The sequence below is a fragment of the Jaculus jaculus genome, chromosome 13, assembly GCF_020740685.1.
Source record: "Jaculus jaculus isolate mJacJac1 chromosome 13, mJacJac1.mat.Y.cur, whole genome shotgun sequence".
NCBI classification, from domain to species: Eukaryota; Metazoa; Chordata; class Mammalia; order Rodentia; family Dipodidae; genus Jaculus; species Jaculus jaculus.
In genome coordinates, this window is record NC_059114.1 from 16,203,268 (window position 1) to 16,220,609 (window position 17,342).

General features: G+C 46.7%; 1 protein-coding gene across 1 annotated transcript; it reads right to left on the reverse strand.

Moving 5' to 3' along the window:
• Positions 1 to 14,057, reverse strand: Prkab1 (protein kinase AMP-activated non-catalytic subunit beta 1). Its single transcript, XM_045133055.1, has 7 exons — positions 13,664 to 14,057; positions 9,161 to 9,324; positions 5,689 to 5,782; positions 5,342 to 5,456; positions 4,239 to 4,372; positions 1,283 to 1,351; positions 1 to 1,117 (listed from the first exon to the last, which is right to left on the reverse strand). The coding sequence occupies exons 1-7, from the start codon at positions 13,820 to 13,822 to the stop codon at positions 1,040 to 1,042; spliced, it is 813 nt and encodes a 270-aa protein (XP_044988990.1). The 5' UTR covers positions 13,823 to 14,057; the 3' UTR covers positions 1 to 1,039.
• Between the last annotated feature and the right edge of the window lie 3,285 nt (positions 14,058 to 17,342).

Here is a 17,342-nt window from a genome sequence, read left to right on the forward strand (position 1 = left end):
TTATTTTTAAAAAGCTTTATTGAAACTTGTACATCAAGGTGACAGCAATTCAGTGTTTTGAAGACAGTAACAAAAAGATACCTGACCTCAGGTTTACTGAATAAATACCAGCAAGCTCGCTCCTGCCTTTCTAGCCCGAACAAAGGGTGACGGGGACCTGAACCACCAGGCACACCTGCGGCAGCACTCTGAGAAGCAAGCCGTGTGAAGAGGTCGCCTGTGCTGAGGCAAAGGCTGTCTTCCGGCTCGGAGTCCAGCAGGCTGTGGACGGGTCTGAGGTCCCTTTCCGAACAAGCAACGGCTTGTTCTTGTATGACACCCATTACAACGAAGCAGGAAGCTGGACAACCTGCTGGCTACTGGTGGTCAGTCCTCAGGAGCATCCAGCTTCATGGAGAAATTTGGCAGTGGGTTTTAAAGTCTGCCCTGAGAACAAGTTATTGCTGAACATGGATCTGTAGTTTAGTTATGGTGACTTATTGCCTTAGAGCTGGACAGCCAGCCACCTCTGATTACAGAAATATTTAGTGCACAGTGTAGGAAACAATTGCAGAAGTCCCTCTGGAAATCAGAGCACTCTGAATTTCCACGGGAGTGATGCCTCCCCGAAGCACAGAAAGGGAGACAATCTACGGCTCTGATTGGAAGGACAGGCGGCCCGGGGGGCGGGCCAGCGGCCTTACAGAGGAGACGTTCTGTGGGCTTCAGCCCCTGCTTCCCGGGGTCTTTGGAGCGAGATGCCAGCATCCAGGTCTGGCTTAAGAACGCCCTGGCCAGCTGCGGGCGTGTGGTGGAAAGCACCCACTGGCACGCACCATGGCCCTGGCTTTCCCTCATGCCTTTCTCGCACTGGCACAGACCCAGGCTCCTCCAGAGTTGCTGTCCCTGAGCAAACCTTCGAGTAAGACGACGGCAGGGACGAAATGTCTTACAGAGTGTGACGTGAGAAATTTACAGTCCATTCCTCTAGTGGAAAGCATGCGTGTGGGGAGCCGGGTGGTGCACCTGTCCCTGGGACCCACCATTAGCTCCTCGCTCTTCATATGGGCTTGTAGAGCAGGGTGGTGACGTATTTCTTCTTGTACCGGTGGGTGGCGCTGAGCACCATCACTCCATCCTAAGGAATGAGCCAGGTACTCAGGTCTTGGATTTTAGAGAGCATCACAGGGCTTAAGAAAAAGACAGACTGCTAGGCCCTCCCCCAGAACCTGAGCCACACAGTATGTTAGGTCTGAAAGCTGCCCCCAAGAGAACATACTAAGGACAGACAGACGGTCATTACCTTGATAGAAAGCGCGTAAAGGTGGTTGAGCATGACGTGATTGGGCTCGGGAAGCAGCGCCGGGTCACACTGTGAAGAACAAAGGCAGAGGTGCTTAGGATAAAAGACAATTCTCCCCTCACTTCACTCCCAGAGTATCCAGGAGAGGCAGGCACTCACTCATGCCCACCTCTTCTCCTAAGCTGGGCAGTGCCCAGGTTATTAGAGGAGTGAGAGGGCCACAGCTCTTACGTGGGCTGGACACACTGTTGTGAGCCTCCAGGCAGGATCTAACCCTGGACTCTATCTCTTATGGAGGGAGGCAGGAAGACAGGGTCCCATCGAAAAGAAAGTACTTTCACAAAAGGCAAGATACAATCTATACCAAAAACACTGCTGAGAAGTGAATTTCAAACTGATACCTATGACTTTGACAGTAAACTTGCATGCAAGATAACTGCAGGAGACCCCATTACTCTGTTAAAGAGTGTATATAACACTGACACTTGATGTTGCCACACCTTCCTTTTTAAGAGACGCCAGAGATCTGGATTCTTTTACATTGTACATTCCCAATTGTTAAAGAATATATATTCTTAAAATATTTGAGAGTGATAGAGGCTGGGGGGGGGGGATGATATGGCCTCTAGCCACTGAAGGCCAACTCCAGACACATGTACCACCTTGTGCATCTGCCTTATGTGGGTACTGAGGAATTGAACCTGGGTCCTTAGGCTTTGTAAGCAAGTGTCTTAAGAGCTAAGCCATCTCTCCAGCCCTTAAAAAGTATGAGAGTTGGGTATGGTGGTGCACACCTTCAATATTAGTACTTGGGAGGCAGAAGTAAGAGGATCTCCAAGAATTCAAGGCCACCCTGAGACTATATAGTGAATTCCAGGACAGCCTAAGCTAGAGTGAGATGCTACCTTAGAAAACAAAAAACAATTTGAGAGAGAGAATGGATGCACCAGGGATTCTTGCCACTGCCAACAAACTCCAGATGAATGTGCCATATGCATCTGGCTTACATGCATACTGGGAAATAAAACCTGGGTCCTTAGCTTCACAGGCAAGCACCTTAAACTGCTAAGCCTTCTCTCCAGTCCCATTCCCAACTTTTATAAATACTACTTCCAGTGGAAGAAAGCATAGACAACCATCCTGTGGCAGCGCTTCCCTGGCAGGCCTGTGGTCCATGGTCCTTGCTTTAAGGAAGTAGTGTGCTCATGGCCACTCAACACTGTGTGTGTGGTGGGGGGGGGGGATCACAGTCCCGAAGAGCCTCAAATCTGACAGCCGCCCGTGCACACTGCTGCTGAGGTGTAACCAGTTCTTTCAGAGTGAAGAACGCCGCACTGCCTTCATGGCCGTGTGTCACTGTTGAGTGTTTCTCCTGGGGACAGAACACCTGCAACCCTACATGTGCTGGTCTCAAAAGGGATGGTAGAAGCCTGGTGTGGTGCCGCACGCCTTTAATCCCAGCACTTGGGGGGCAGAGTGGGAGGACTATCGTGAGTTTGGGGCCACTCTGAGACTACAGTGAGAGTGCTACGTCAGCCTGGGCTAGAGCAAGACTACCTCGAAAAACCAAAAAAAAAAGAAAGTGGAAGTAGCTGCGCAGGGGAAGCCAGTGTCCAGCTCCAGCTCCGCCACCACCAGCTGGGAGCCTACCTCCACTCCAGGCTTAGGATCGCAGAGGCTGACTGAAGATTGTGCTACCAACACCCAGACATCCCCTGCTAGGTAGGGTGGCTGGTGAGAGAAAGAAGCCTGCCTGCCTCATGCCAGCGCTGGCTGGGCTACCTAGTGTGTGACCTTTAGTAAGTTTTTAAAAAGTAACAGCTAAAACTATAGTTTTATTTATTGTGTACAGCACAACATGTATTCACTGTAGAATGGACACTGAATCATTAACATCTGCACTGTCTCCCAAACCAGTCCTTTTTTTTTTTTTTTTTTTTGATGTAGGGTTTCACTCTAAGCCCAGAATTCACTATGTCGTCACGGTGATCTACTACCTCTGCCTCCCGAGTGAGTGCTGAGATTAAAGGTGTGTGGCACCACGCCAGGCTCACACCAATCATTTTTGTGGTTAGAAGTTAAAATCTAGCTGGGCATGGTGGTGCATGCCTTTAATACCAGTACTCAGGAAGCAGAGGTAGGAAGATCGCCATGAGTTTGAGGCCACCCTGAGATGGCATAGTGAAGTCCAGGTCAACCCTACCTCAAAAAACCAAAAAATAAAATAAGTCCAGGTCAGCCTGAGCTAGAGCGAGACCCTACCTCAAAAAAAGTTCTACTCTCTGTATGCTGTTAATAAAATGTGAATTGGTAAGGCCTATGGAAAATAGTATGGATGATCCTAGAAACATTTACAAACAGAACTAACATAAGATCCAACCATCCCCCCTGTGTACACAGCAGAGGAAATGAAACCTCTATGTGGCGATATCTGTAATGTGGAGTTCACTGTAGCACTATTCAGTCCTCCACTAAGACATGGATTAACAAACCTAAGAGCCTGCTGACTGATGAATAGATTTCAAAACATGTCATATGGGAAGGAAATCCTATTATTATGTTTCTCTCAGCTCATGCTTCTGCCTCAAGTACTCGGCCATCTCCTGGCCCCAAGGTGCCCCGATGCTTTGGAAAGCAATTAATAATTAGAACTAGATGCTAAAATGGTGGTGGTGGGGGTAGAGGAGGAATTCTAGGATCTGGCTTATTGAAGGTGGGTAAATATTTCATCACCTTGGGCCGAGTCAAGAGAAGTGCAAAGAAGAAAACTGGGAAAGGTTTGGTGAGGGGGGAGGGAGCACCCCTACTCTGCAGCCCTGTGTGAGCAGCCTGACTTCATGCTAGAGGAAGAGCCTGCTGCTCCTCACCAGTGACAAAGCACATTTGCTTTGTCAGTGGGCAGAACTGGGAACAGACGATGGTGGTCAGGAAGGGTGGCCGGGGCAAACCCACTCACAGAGATGCCTGTATCCTTGTTCAGGATGACCTGGAGCAGGTGTGGAGGAAGAATGGGCGGCGCCTTAAACCGCTCTTCTGGTTTGGAGATGTAAGGCTCCTGATGGTAAGGTCCCGGAGGGGAACTGGATAGCTCTGTTGGGAGATGATGATGGGGCGTTGTGACCAGTTCTAGAAGCATGACTTACGGTGTCTTCATCTAGCTTCCATGGCTCTTGTTCCCTCAATACAAGTTTTTATTTTCTTCAAAGACATTAAGGCTCTGAAGATGAAGAACAGAGGAAACGAAAAAGCCCTTATGGAATCTGGGTGTTGGAGGCACCCGGGTGGAAGATGTACACTCCGGCTCAAGCGTCTGGGTTGGACTGGCAGCCACACTACTGAGGAATTAGTTGACCACCGCCACAGAGCCGGCAAGTGCTCGGCCCGGCCGCAAGGGGACGTGCAGCAGGACGGCACTTGAGATGACGCACGCCTTCCCCTGAACGGGTACCGGCTAGTTCCCAGGTATTTTATGCCTGTGGGGTTTGAATGGAAAGCAATTTACTGAAAGCCCTATGGCTAGAAGACTCTGGGAAATGGGAAAATTTACTAGCACTATATCAAGCAGGTTCCCAGAAAGAGAGTTGTGCTGCGTGGCACGTTTCCCATGGGAAGCCGCTTTCCCTCCCTGTCAGGGAGTCTGGTAGGTGCTAATGGACCACACAGATGACAGCCAAGGTTACTGAGGTGCCCGTTTATCACTTGCAATTCCCCAGGTACCATGAGTGGGAAGTGAGGCAGTAGCCTCCCCAGTGCTCGTTCATTACTGACCCATCATGCCCTCAGGGCCTCTGCATTCCTGCCCCTCGTGTGGCACCACGCTCCCGTTCCCTTTCCATGGCCATGTGAGCTACTAAATACCTGAGAGGATAAGGACAACTGACAGACACTTTGGGGTAAAACGTCATCAACCAGACCTGATGAAGTTAGGAATTAGTTTTGGCCCTTTGGGGAGGTGGGCCGGGCAGCTTTTGCTCGAGAGCGAGGGGCAGGGAGGCAGGAGTAGTTCTAGGCTGCACAGCCCCCGCCTGCACACAATAGGCGTAAAACAACTGTCCATACCAGACATGTCAGAGCACTTCTGGGAATCCACCATTAAAGCGTCAAATACTTCAAAGTCCGTTTTCTTTACTTGAATGATGTTGTTAACTGTGCCAAGCTGGCTGGTTACTATGGGCTGGAAAGAGACAGGCAGATATCACGATACAGAAGGTCTCTGGAGTTCTTTAGAGGACTTGGAACTCCCGGCTAGCCACCCTTGGTCAAGCATACCACTGGTCTGGTAACTGCCCAGTCTAGCTAGCCATGCAGGGATGCTCACCGGCAGGGAGGGGTGATCTAGCAACAAGGCATGAGGCAAGGTGGGGCACAGATGCCCAGAGGACCGAGGATGGGGGAGGGGTACCTACCTCCGAAGGGTCGTGTGTCCACTGACCGTCCACGAGGAATTTGTACTGATGCTCTCCTTCCGGCAGGTCCAGTATGGCCACAAAGTTATTGTGGCTGCGGGAGAAGGCAGAGTATTTCAGCTGGGGGGGAGGTCAAACCAACCAACCGGTCCAGGTACAACCCAGAGTTAGGCTGAAGCAGAGCCAACATGTCTAACCAACTGAAACAATTCAGGCTAATGATCTTAATCTACGAAAAGCTATGTGAAGGAAGAGTAGGGCAAGAGGTTTTTCCAGAAAACTCAGGACTCCATAATCCTAACATTAAAAGGTCAATTACTGGGCAACTGTGCTTTTCAAGTTTGCCTACAAAATGCCACCTGATAGCCTTGGGTGCCAAGGAGGAGGACAACACAAGATAAACACTGGTTACCTACGTTTCCCAGCATCAGCTCGCCTGGAGCGGGGGAGGGATCAATGTGAAGATATGCACATTCTAGAAAGGAGCTGTGTGACTACTACTGGTGGTTTTCCTGACTTCAGCTGATCTTTGACCACTGAGCTAAGTGGGTCCCTTTCTTTCCAGTGTCAGCCCAGGTAACTCAGCAGCCACCTGGCAGCAATTAGGCACCGTATTTCCCTTCATTTCACAGTGTTCCATGCCAGGGTTTCTGTCAAAGTGTCTTACTATCCCCTTATTAATGGTATCTACAGAGCATGTGCCTTCCAAACAAAATAGAGTCAAAATCCAAAGGAAATTTTGAAGGTCACCTGGCCCAATAATATTCTCTTGTACAAATGACTGCTCCGTGCAGGAATACAGGCACAAATCCACTGCTCAGATCCCCAGTCCAACAACCTTTCCCTGCATTAGGAAGAGTGCTTTTTCTTAGGAGTAACCCACAGCCAAGGATCAGGACTGAGGACGTCCACAACAGGAATCCTCTCCACTGACATGCTGCTTTCTTCTTACAAATACAAGGAAGATAAGGGGTGCTATGAAGACAGTGATACCTTTGGTTTAAGATCTGAACTCTATGGCCTGGAGAGATGGCTTAGCAGTTAAGGTGCTTGCCTACAAAGGCTAAGGACCCAGGTTCTATTCCCCAGGACCCATGTAAGCCAGATGCACAAGGCGGCGCATATGTCTAGAGTTTGTCTGCAGTGGCTGGAGGCCCTGGCATACCCATCTCCCGCTCTCCCAAATAATAAAAATATTTTCCAAAAAAATCTAAACTCTATGACTTACTAAGCAAAATTGTTTCCTAAGGAAATTAAAAAAAGACACTAGGCAATGGAAAGACCTTCCATGCTCCTAGATTGGCAGAATTAATTTTGTGAAAATGGCTATCCCACCAAAAATAATCTAGAGAATTCAATATAATCCCCATGACAATCCCATTCTTCACAGGACTAGCAGACAATCCAAAAATCCTTATGGAAGCACGAGACCACAAACAGCTAGCACAGCCCTAAGCAGGCAATACTCTACTAGAAGCATCACAGAAGTGCTGCCAAATCAGACCACAGAGCTGCAAAGCAACGGAGCAGAACAGAGGACCTGCAGACCAAACCATGCAGACAGAGCTGCCACACATTTGACGGAGGCGTCACAAAACAAACACTGGAGGGGAAAAAAAAAAGACAGCATGTTCCACAAATGATGCTGGCAAAACTAGATGTCCACCCGCAGAAGAATGAAATTAGATCCACACCTCACCCTGTGCAAAAGACAATTCAAAATGCATCAAGTGGTGAAGACCACTGTGATGACCCAAAAGGCACCAAAGTGCTGAGAAGAAGTGGCAGAGGCGTGCTCAGCACTGAAACATCTCTATAACACCTTCCAAGGCTCAGAGTCCATTGTGGAAGAGGTGGCAGAAAGAGTGTAAGAGCCAAAGGAAGGATAGGATTGCTTACAATGCAACTGTTCAGACACAAGCCGCTCATAGCCTTGCAGTGCCTGGTACTACCTTCAAAAGCCCTTAATAATAGGAGGAAAAGATGATGACATCAAAGCAAAAGACTATTTGGGGGGGGAGGGTATGAAGTGTGGTTTTGTGAAGGGGAAAGTGGGGGAGGGAATTATCATGGCTTATCATCTATAATTATGGGAACTGTCAATAAAAAAGTTAAAAAAAAAAAAAACAAAACAAAATGAATCAAAGACCTTAATTTAAAAGTTGAAACTGTAAGAGGAAAACACTTCAAGATATAGGGATAGGCTGGAAGTTTCTCAACAGCACAGGAAATAGTCCTAAGAATTAACAATGGCACTGCATGAAATTAAAGTTTCTGCACAGCAAAGGAGGCTATCGACAGAGCAAACGGCCTGTAGCATGGGAGAAAGTCTTTGCTGGTTATATGTCACATAAGGGTTAACATCTAGGCCACATAAAGAACTGCAAAAATTAAACACTAAGGAAACAAAACTGCCGATCAGCAAATGGGTCAATGAAATAAACAGGTAGTTAGTTCTCAAAAGAAGAAAATGGCCAATGAATGTTTTTTGAAAGTGTTCATCATTAGCAACCAGAGCGATGAAAGCTGAAAGTACTTTGTGAATCCATCTCACATATCACAGCTGCTAATTGTGAAGCCAACAGATTATAACATGTGCTGACTAGAATGTGAGGAAAAGGAACTCTTATTCCCTGTTGGTGGTAGTGTCAACTAGAACAGTCATTATGGAAATCAGTATGGAGATTTTTCAAAAAATTGAAGGCCAGGCATGGTGGTACACACCTTTCATCCCAGCACTTGGGAGGCAGAGGTAGGAAGATCACCTTGAGGTCGAGGCCAGCCTGAAACTACAGAGTGGATTCCGGGTTAGCCTGGGCTAGTGCAAGACCCTACCTTGAAAAACCAAAAAAGTATTTCAAAACTGTAACTACCATATGACCCAGCTAGCTATATTACTCCTAGGCACATGCCCAGAGGATTGTAATCTCACCAGAGATACCTGCACATCCATGTTTACTGCTGCACTATGCACAACTGCAAGGAAACAGAACCAGCCTAGATGCCCTTCAACAGATCAACGGATAATGAACGCATAATGGGAGTTTTACTCAGCTGTAAAGGAAAATGAATGGTCTGGAAACTATTACATTAAGCAAGGTGACCCAAAGCCAGAAAAGCAAATTGCACGTACTCTCACACATGTCAACCCCAGCTTTTAATGTGTGTGGGGGGGGGCTGTGAAACTAGAAGGGGACCACAAGGGGGTAAAAAGATGTTGAGAACGTGGGGCAGCATGGCAGAACTTATGCAAATAAAAAGGAGGCGACGAGCTAGAAGGGTACAAGGTGAGCATGGGGGGAGGATAGGGAAAACACAAAAACGCCCACATACTTTGCTGATATATAATTATTTTCTCCTTCAGCATCTATTTTACAAAAACACTCCTTTTTCCATTCACCCACAGTGATCTCTTAGAAACAAGACTATCCACAGGCTTAGAAAAACAGATCCACACTCTCCAGGCCATTACCTTCTGGTGAGGGGCAGTTTACTCCAGTTGTTGAAGGACCCAGATAAGTAGACTTCCTTTCCGCCCCCTGTCCATCGAAACACGGTCGGCCGCGCCTGCGCAGGAGCTTTGGCATTTACTTCAAGGTCGTGCTGCCAGGCCAGGAATTCCTCCTTCTCTGGAGCCTGGAAGCACAGTTGACTTGGAGGCGGGAAGCCCTCAGTGAGCTCCCCACACCAGACTGTTAACCTAATATTGACAATTCACTCTGAACAGGCAGCCTTCTCCACTCCCTACCAGTGCCTGCTCCCCACAGAGGCAAGACAGGGATAATAAAAATGACTACACTTTTGAAGGTTGCCAAGACTAAGGCAGCTCATAAAAACACTCTGTACTAAGTACAGTCTGACACATTGTGAGTGTTTAATAATAATTACCACTGCTGTTTAATAGAGGCTAACATATAAAAATTCCAGGGAGCCGGGGAGTGGATAAAGCGCTCGCTATGCAAGCAGGAGGACTGGCATTCAGAGCCCCAGGATCCAGGTAAATGCCGGTGGGCGGGCATGGCAGCCTGCCTAGGATCCCAGAGCTCTGGAGCCACAGATGGGACCCTGTTGACAGGATGGCTAGCTAGGTAAGTTGAATTTGCAAGCTCTGGGTTCGAGAGAGAGATCCTGGGGGGGGGCATTACCATGGGATATTTTTTATAATCATGGAAAATGTTGATAAAAATTGAGAAAAAAATAAAGTTAAAAAAAAAAGAAATCCTGACTCAGCAAGTAAATTGGACACTAATTGAGGAGGATACCCTCCATCAACCTCCGGCCTCCAGAAGCGTGTGTGTGTGTGCATGCACGCACGCACGCACGCACGCACGCATGTGTGTGTGCACGCACATATGCCAAGACACATGCCACATGCACATATATATGCAAAAAGAAAACCTTCTAAAAGAAACTATAAAACTTACTTGGAAGACTTCCATAATCCAAGACTAGCTTAAATGTCATTTTCCTCTATTAAGCAAAATTTGCAGTATGACATTTCTTATGGACAATTCCAGAGCTGTAAAAATTGACAACTTCAGACTTTCACTGAATGCTGTCTAGGCACAGGGGAGAAACAAAAAAACAGACTGACTCCTTCCTTATGGCAAACTATAGTAACATCCAGTGTGGACAGCACAGGATAAGTGAGGCATCCCAGCGTAAGAGAAATATACACAGCCAACCCTGTCTGGGTTAAGTATAGTGGGCGCTGGGTCTTTGAATTTTCCTTAGAAGGCGAAGACGTTGGAGCTCTAGGCTGGGTAAAACCTTGAAGGGAGTGCAGGAGGTTTCTGGCGCCTTCACTTCAAGTATGAACCTTATCTAGATGCCTGCATTCTTTGAAGTGTACCGATTAAACAACAGACTGGAATTGCATTAGGGAGTTGGTAACTAGCCAACATGTTGAACTCCCCACATTTTAAATTCCAGTACTCTTGGGAGGCAGAGGTAGGAGGATCAGCCTTGAGTTTGAGGCCACTCTGAGACTACATAATGAATTCCAGGTCAGCCTGGCCTAGAGTGAGACCCTACCTTGGAAAAAAATAAATATTGTACTGGCATAATTCAAGGAATTTGTGAGTTAAAAAAAAAATCTGGGTCCAGGCTGGAGAGATGGTTCTAAGGTTAAGGTGCCTGCCTGCAAAGCCTAATGACACAGATTAGATTCCCCAATTCTCGTGTAAAGCCAGATGCATAAAGTGGCGCGTGTACTTGGAGGTCATCTGCAGCAGCTAGAGGCCTTGGAGCCCTTATTCTGTCTCAGTTTCTCTCTCTCTTCTATCTCTCTGTGCTTGCAAATAAATGACTTTTTTCTTTTTAAAATTTTTATTATTATTTTTTTAATTTATTTGAGAGCAACAGACACAGAGAGAAAGACAGATAGAGGGAGAGAGAATGGGTGCGCCAGGGCTTCCAGCCTCTGCAAACGAACTCCAGACGCGTGCACCCCCTTGTGCATCTGGCTAACGTGGGACCTGGGGAACTGAGCCTCGAACCGGGGTCCTTAGGCTTCACAGGCGAGCGCTTAACCACTAAGCCATCTCTCCAGCCCCCCCCCCTTTTTTTTTTAAACATCTGGTCATTCTATCCAGTGTACCTGCTACTGCTACTTCCCAGCAACCTCTGACACAATGACAAGGACTCTTTAAATTCACCCACAGATCATCTGCATGCCTTTTTAAAAAGTTTAACTAGTTAATTTATTTATTTGAGAGGAGGAGAGAGGAGGCAGATATATAGCGAGAATGGGCACACCAGGGCCTTCAGCCACTGCAAATGAACTCCAGTCTCATGTACTACCCTGTGCATCAGGCTGATATGGGTCCTGGGGAATTGAACCTGGGTTCTTTTGCTTTGCAGGCAAGTGCCTTAACCCTCCAGGCCACAACTAACATTTTTCGATAGGAGTTTTGGAATAGCAACATACATTTCTTCTTTTCCAACAGAAACAGATGTATTTGGTGCACTGTGGAGAACTTCTTGAAGGAAGGAATCTTGTTCTTACAGTGTCTTATTAAATAGCCATGGGGTTAAGATTGCTTGGGGATAGGAAGGGGATCTCATGTCTGTGGAGAAACATGATTCCAAAGTTCACTGCACACACCTTTTCAGGAATGCAGCAAGTTCAGAAAACAAGTTCAAATTAGAGAGGTTGCCTCAGTAAAAGTAGGCTTAGCCTCAGAACTAAAACCCAAGGGATCATAACGCAAACACCTAGCCCAGTATCTAAGAAAGTGAGTAAAGGTGGAGTTAGTTGCCAGGCTATTAGCCTGACTGGACCATGAAGACAACTGGACAGTAACAGCGACTATGTGGGTAAGAGAGCACATTCTTCCTCCCTAGATCCTCAAGTATCCCTTTAAGGAATCAGTTTTTACTTCCAGTTACCAAATGTTCTTGGACAGGTCCTGTAACTGGAAGGACAGACCACATCAATGTGGTTAAAAGAATGTGGCTGAAGGGGTTGGAGAGATGGCTTAGCGGTTGAGCGCTTGCCTGTGAAGCCTAAGGACCCCGGTTCAAGGTTCAGTTCCCCAGGACCCACGTTAGCCAGATGCCCAAGGGGCACACGTGCCTGGAGTTCATTTGCAGTGGCTGGAAGCACACCCATTCTCTCTCTCTCTGTCACTCTTAAATAAATAAAAATGAACAAAAAGATAAAAAAAATAAAAAAGGAATGTGGCTGAAGCAGGAAGTTTCAGCTTGACCTGCAGAAAATATTTACTCTGGTCTGCTTTAAAATACAAGAAGGTGGGCAAGAGATGGCTTAGTGGCTAAAGGCTCTTGCTCGCTCAAAATGCAAGTTACATTTAATTATTTTTTAAAAAATATTTTAATTATTTATTTTGAGAGAGGAACATATGGAGAGAGAACGGACGTTCCAGGCCTTCTAGCCACTGCAAACAAACTCCAGACACATGCACCACCTCGTGCATGTGGCTTCTATGGGTACTGGGGAATCGAACTTGGGTCCTAAAGCTTTACAGGCAAGCGCCTTAACTGCCTAGCCATCTCTCCCGCCCGCAAGTTATACTTAAATAATGGGAGAAAAGTTGAGTACCTGCTAGCTGCTTCCTGACACTTCACTTACCCACAGGAGTTACTTTTTCATGCCTGCTCTAAATGAACCAGGGTGAACCAAGCGTGTCATAATCAACGACAGGCAGCTGAATTTCAACTTCACTCTCACCACACAGATGTGGCTCCAGTTGGCCTCCAAAAAAATGGACAACAAACTCCCGGACCAACTTATGCAAAAGCCTGTCTCGCGAGAAGTTAGAGGGAACGTTTCTCAAAGCGGTGAAATTAATTACACCTACGAGGAAGGCAGACACTGGTGCTCAATTACTGCTAGCACGGCTCTTAATTAATTAGGAATTTGAACCTCGGTCCCAGAGCTGCATTTCTCCCTTGATGTTAAAACGAAAGGCACGGTGACTTTCTCCTATCGGTAATTAGACACAGGTTCACCGTTCAGAGAGGGCTTTCTTGGGGCCATTTGACTTCAAATTATTTTTGGAGCCTGGTATGGTGGCGCAAGCCTTTAATTCCCAGCACCTGGGAGGCAGAGGTAGGAGGATCACTGTGAGTTCGAGGCCGGCCTCGGGCTAGTGAGTTCCAGGTCAGCTTGGACTAGAGCGAGACCCTACCTCAAAAAGAAAAAAAAAAAAAAAAAAAGAAAGAAACCTTTTATTTACTTTGAGAGAGAGAGAGAGGAGGAAGAGAGACTGCAAACGAACTCCAGACACATGCACCCACCTTGTGCATCTGGGTACTGGGGAATCGAACGTGGGTCCTTTTGCCATTGAAGGCAAGCACCTTAACCTCCAAGCCACCTCTCCAGCCCCCCCCCAATCTAGCTTTTAAGTGCACCCACGAGATGTGCTCCCCCCCCACCCTTCCGTCTCCCGGAGTTGGGGGAATGTAAGTGGGGGGGAGGGTAGACTAGGCTTCCCGCACCCTCCGTCCACACCTTGATTTCCTCGGAGTGGAAGAGGTCGGCGTCTTCGGGGCTGTCCATCAAGATCTTGGGCCTGTCCCCATCCTTGGTGCCCCCCGAGCTGTCCCTCCGGGGCGTCTTGTGGCCCCCGTGCCGCTCCAGGGCGGCGCGTTCGCTGCTCGTGTTGCCCATGGTGGAGAAGGAGTGGGAGGCCGGTCGGCGGGGGACACAGAGGAGAGAGCCGGGGGTGGTGGTGGTGGTGGTGGTGGTGGGGGAGACAAGGCCTGCCCGGGACCCCGCCCTTCAGGCGAGAGCACGGGACCCCCCGCACGACCGGCTCGGGAAGCTGCGACTCGAACTCCGGGAGAGCGGGAAAGGGAATCTGACACCTTGCCCACACTTTTCCCCACCCCTTGGCCATTTCCGTTTCCGGCCCAAGCCTAGCTCAGGAAGGGAGGGCGGCTGCGGGGAGGGGCCTCCGCCGAGCGCGCGCCAGGCTCGCGCAACCTCACTTCCGTTTCCGGCCGGGGGGGGGAGAGAGAGAGCCTCGGAAGCGCGCAGGCGCACTCCGGCCGTCCAGGGACGTGCCCAGGACGACCACTAGGAGGCGCTCCCGTCCCTCCCCTCTTCCCGCGCTTAACTGAGTGATGACGGTGCTCTTCCCTGTTTGTTGCGACCTTTCTCTGATTGTACACTTCCCTGGTCAAAGGGTTCTTCGTAAAACGCAAATCTACTTGAGCACCCTTTAAAAAGTCCATTTAATGCACTGGCTCTCACAGTTGAGAATACATTAGAATCATTTAAAAAATGAAGCCTCCCTCTAAGAGATTTCAAATCATCGCTTCTGGAGGCTAAAGTGGGCTTGCAGATGATCTTGCAGGTGTTTGAGAAAATAGCAGGCCATAAGATTTCTGGAAGTTTCCGGTAGTAACTTTTTTCTCTGCTTCTTTTTCTGTCTCTCTCAAATAAAATATTTTTTTAATTAATTAATTTATTTATTTGAGAGCGACAGACACAGAGAGAAAGACAGATAGAGGGAGAGATAGAGAATGGGCGCGCCAGGGCTTCTAGCCTCTGCAAACGAACTCCAGACGCATGCGCCCCCTTGTGCATCTGGCTAACGTGGGACCTGGGGAACTGAGCCTCGAACCGGGGTCCTTAGACTTCACAGGCAAGCGCTTAACCGCTAAGCCATCTCTCCAGCCCGAAATATTTTTTTAAATAAAGGAACTTAAGTTATTAATGTTGTTTTATTTTTATTTTTATTTTTTTTCCAGGAGGGTCTCTAGCCCAGTCTGACCTGGAATTCACTATGAAGTCTCAGGTTGGCCTTGAACTCATGGCGATCCTCCTACCTCTGCCTCCTGAGTGCTGGGATTAAAGGCGTGTGCCACCACGCCCGGCTATTAGGGTGTTTTTACTAAACTGAATGCATAGTCTTTTGCTAAGATGTTTTGAAAGATACATTGAAGTCACTTTGGGCACATCATTCTGATAAAATGCATTAATGTTTGTCATTACCTGGGCAGTGCTATAGCCAGAAGTGCCTACTCTTATGATACTAAAGCGTTTTAATCTTTTTCTTTTGCGCTTTTTTTTTTTTTTTGAGGTCACTCTAGCCCTCACCTGGAATTCACTATATAGTCTCAGGCTGGCCTTGAGCTTGCAGCGATCCAACTACCTCAACCTCCAGAGTGCATGTGCTACCACATCTGGTTCCAGTCATTTTTGTTTTTGATTTCATGTGTATCAGAAAGTGCATGCTATTTGTTAGGACATGTCTTACATTTCATCCATTGAATATTTATTTAGTACCTGCAATGTATCAGACATTTTGCTAAGTAAATGGAGAACACAGATGACTAACATATGGTCTTGTGGAAGGAACTTGACAGTAGCTATCAAGATTAAAAAAAAAGGAATCTTCTTTGTATACATAATTTTACTTCTAGTAGATTTCTATAGAAATACACACTGGAAAAATTATACACAAGTATGTTGGTTTATCACATTGATTCTAATTCATATAATTCTAATTCAGTAATACTGAGATACATGTTTTTAAAACATTTTAATGCTTCTTGCAATAAAAGAATTTGATGAAATAAGGAAATTAAAACTGTAAAACCCAGAGTTTTGTTGGCTGAATGGCCAACTGCATTTTTTAAAAATATTTTTGTTTATTTTTATTTATTTATTTGAGAGTGACAGTCAGAGAAAGAGGCAGGTAGAGAGAGAGAGAAAGGGCGTGCCAGGGCCTCCAGCCACTGCAGACAAACTCCAGATGTGTGCACCCCCTTATGCATCTGGCTAACGTGGGTCCTGGAGAGTTGAGCCTCGAACCAGGGTCCTTAGGCTTCACAGGCAAGTGCTTAACTGCTAAGCCATCTCTCCAGCCTGGCCAACTGCATTTTATAAAATACTGAGCAACACTTAAAATGAAAGAAATAGTTGACTGTGGGGGGGTGCACTGAAGGAGAACAATCTTGAATTTGAGGCCAGCATGAGCCACATAAAGGTACCTCTTCTCAAAGAATTTTTTTCTTATAAAGAATGATGAGGGGCTGAAGAGATGGCTAAATGGTTGAGGCACTTGCTTGCAAAGCCCAATGACCTGAGTTGAATTCCCCAGTCCCTATGTAAAGCCAGATGAACAAAATGGTACATGCATCTGGAGTTCGTTTACAGTGGCTGGAGGCCCTGGCAAGCCCATTCTCTGTCTCTCTCTTCCCTCTCTCTCTATCTCTCTCTGCTTGCAAATGAATAAACAAAAATATAAAAAATAAGGATGATGTTGGTAATTGAAGAAGTGTCTATGTATGGCATTGCAAGTTTCAAAAACACGTGACAGAATAATAGAAATTAAGCACATGGGTTCTGAAGTCAGCTTGCTTGGGTTCAAATTCTGTTTGACCATTTAGTAAATGTCACCTTGATTGCTACCTTTGTGAAATGGGCATGAAAACCACACGAGTAAAAATCCTGCTTTGTACATTGCTCAGAAACGTGCATGAAAAGTGAGTGCTTGACACAGTGTTTGACTCTTAGTCAACACTCAGTAATGGTTAGCACTTTTATTAGCATCATCTTTTCTTTAAAAAAAAATTTTTTTTATTTGGCTCGGCATGGTGGCGCACGCCTTTAATCCCAGCACTCGGGAGGCAGAGGTAGGAGGATCGTCGTGAGTTTGAGGACGACCTGAGACTATATAGTGAAGTCCAGGTCGGCCTGGGCTAGAATGAGAAAAAAACAATTAAAAAAAAAGAAAAAATTTATTTGAAGGGGGGGGGAGAGAAAGAAAAGAGAAAAGATACAGAAAGAATGGGTGCACTAGAGCCTCCAGCCACTGCAAACAAACTCCAGATACATCTGCCACTTTGTGTATCAGGTTTTACTTGAGTACTAGGAAAATGAACCTTTGTCATTAGGCTTTGAAGTCAAGTACCCTAACCACTGAGCAATCTCTCCAGCCCCATAATTCCTTTTATAAACTTTTCATTGGCAACTTCCATACATAGAGACAATATACCATGATCGTAATCCCCTCCCACCACCTTTCCTTTCCCCTCTCCCAAATGGCCCCTCCACTGAATACCTCTTTTTTTCCCAAATAGTCTCTTTTCTATTCTTTTTGAAATATTTTGGTTTGTATTTTTTTCTCTTTTTTTTTTTTATTGACAACTTCCATAATGGTGGCACATGTGTCTGAAGT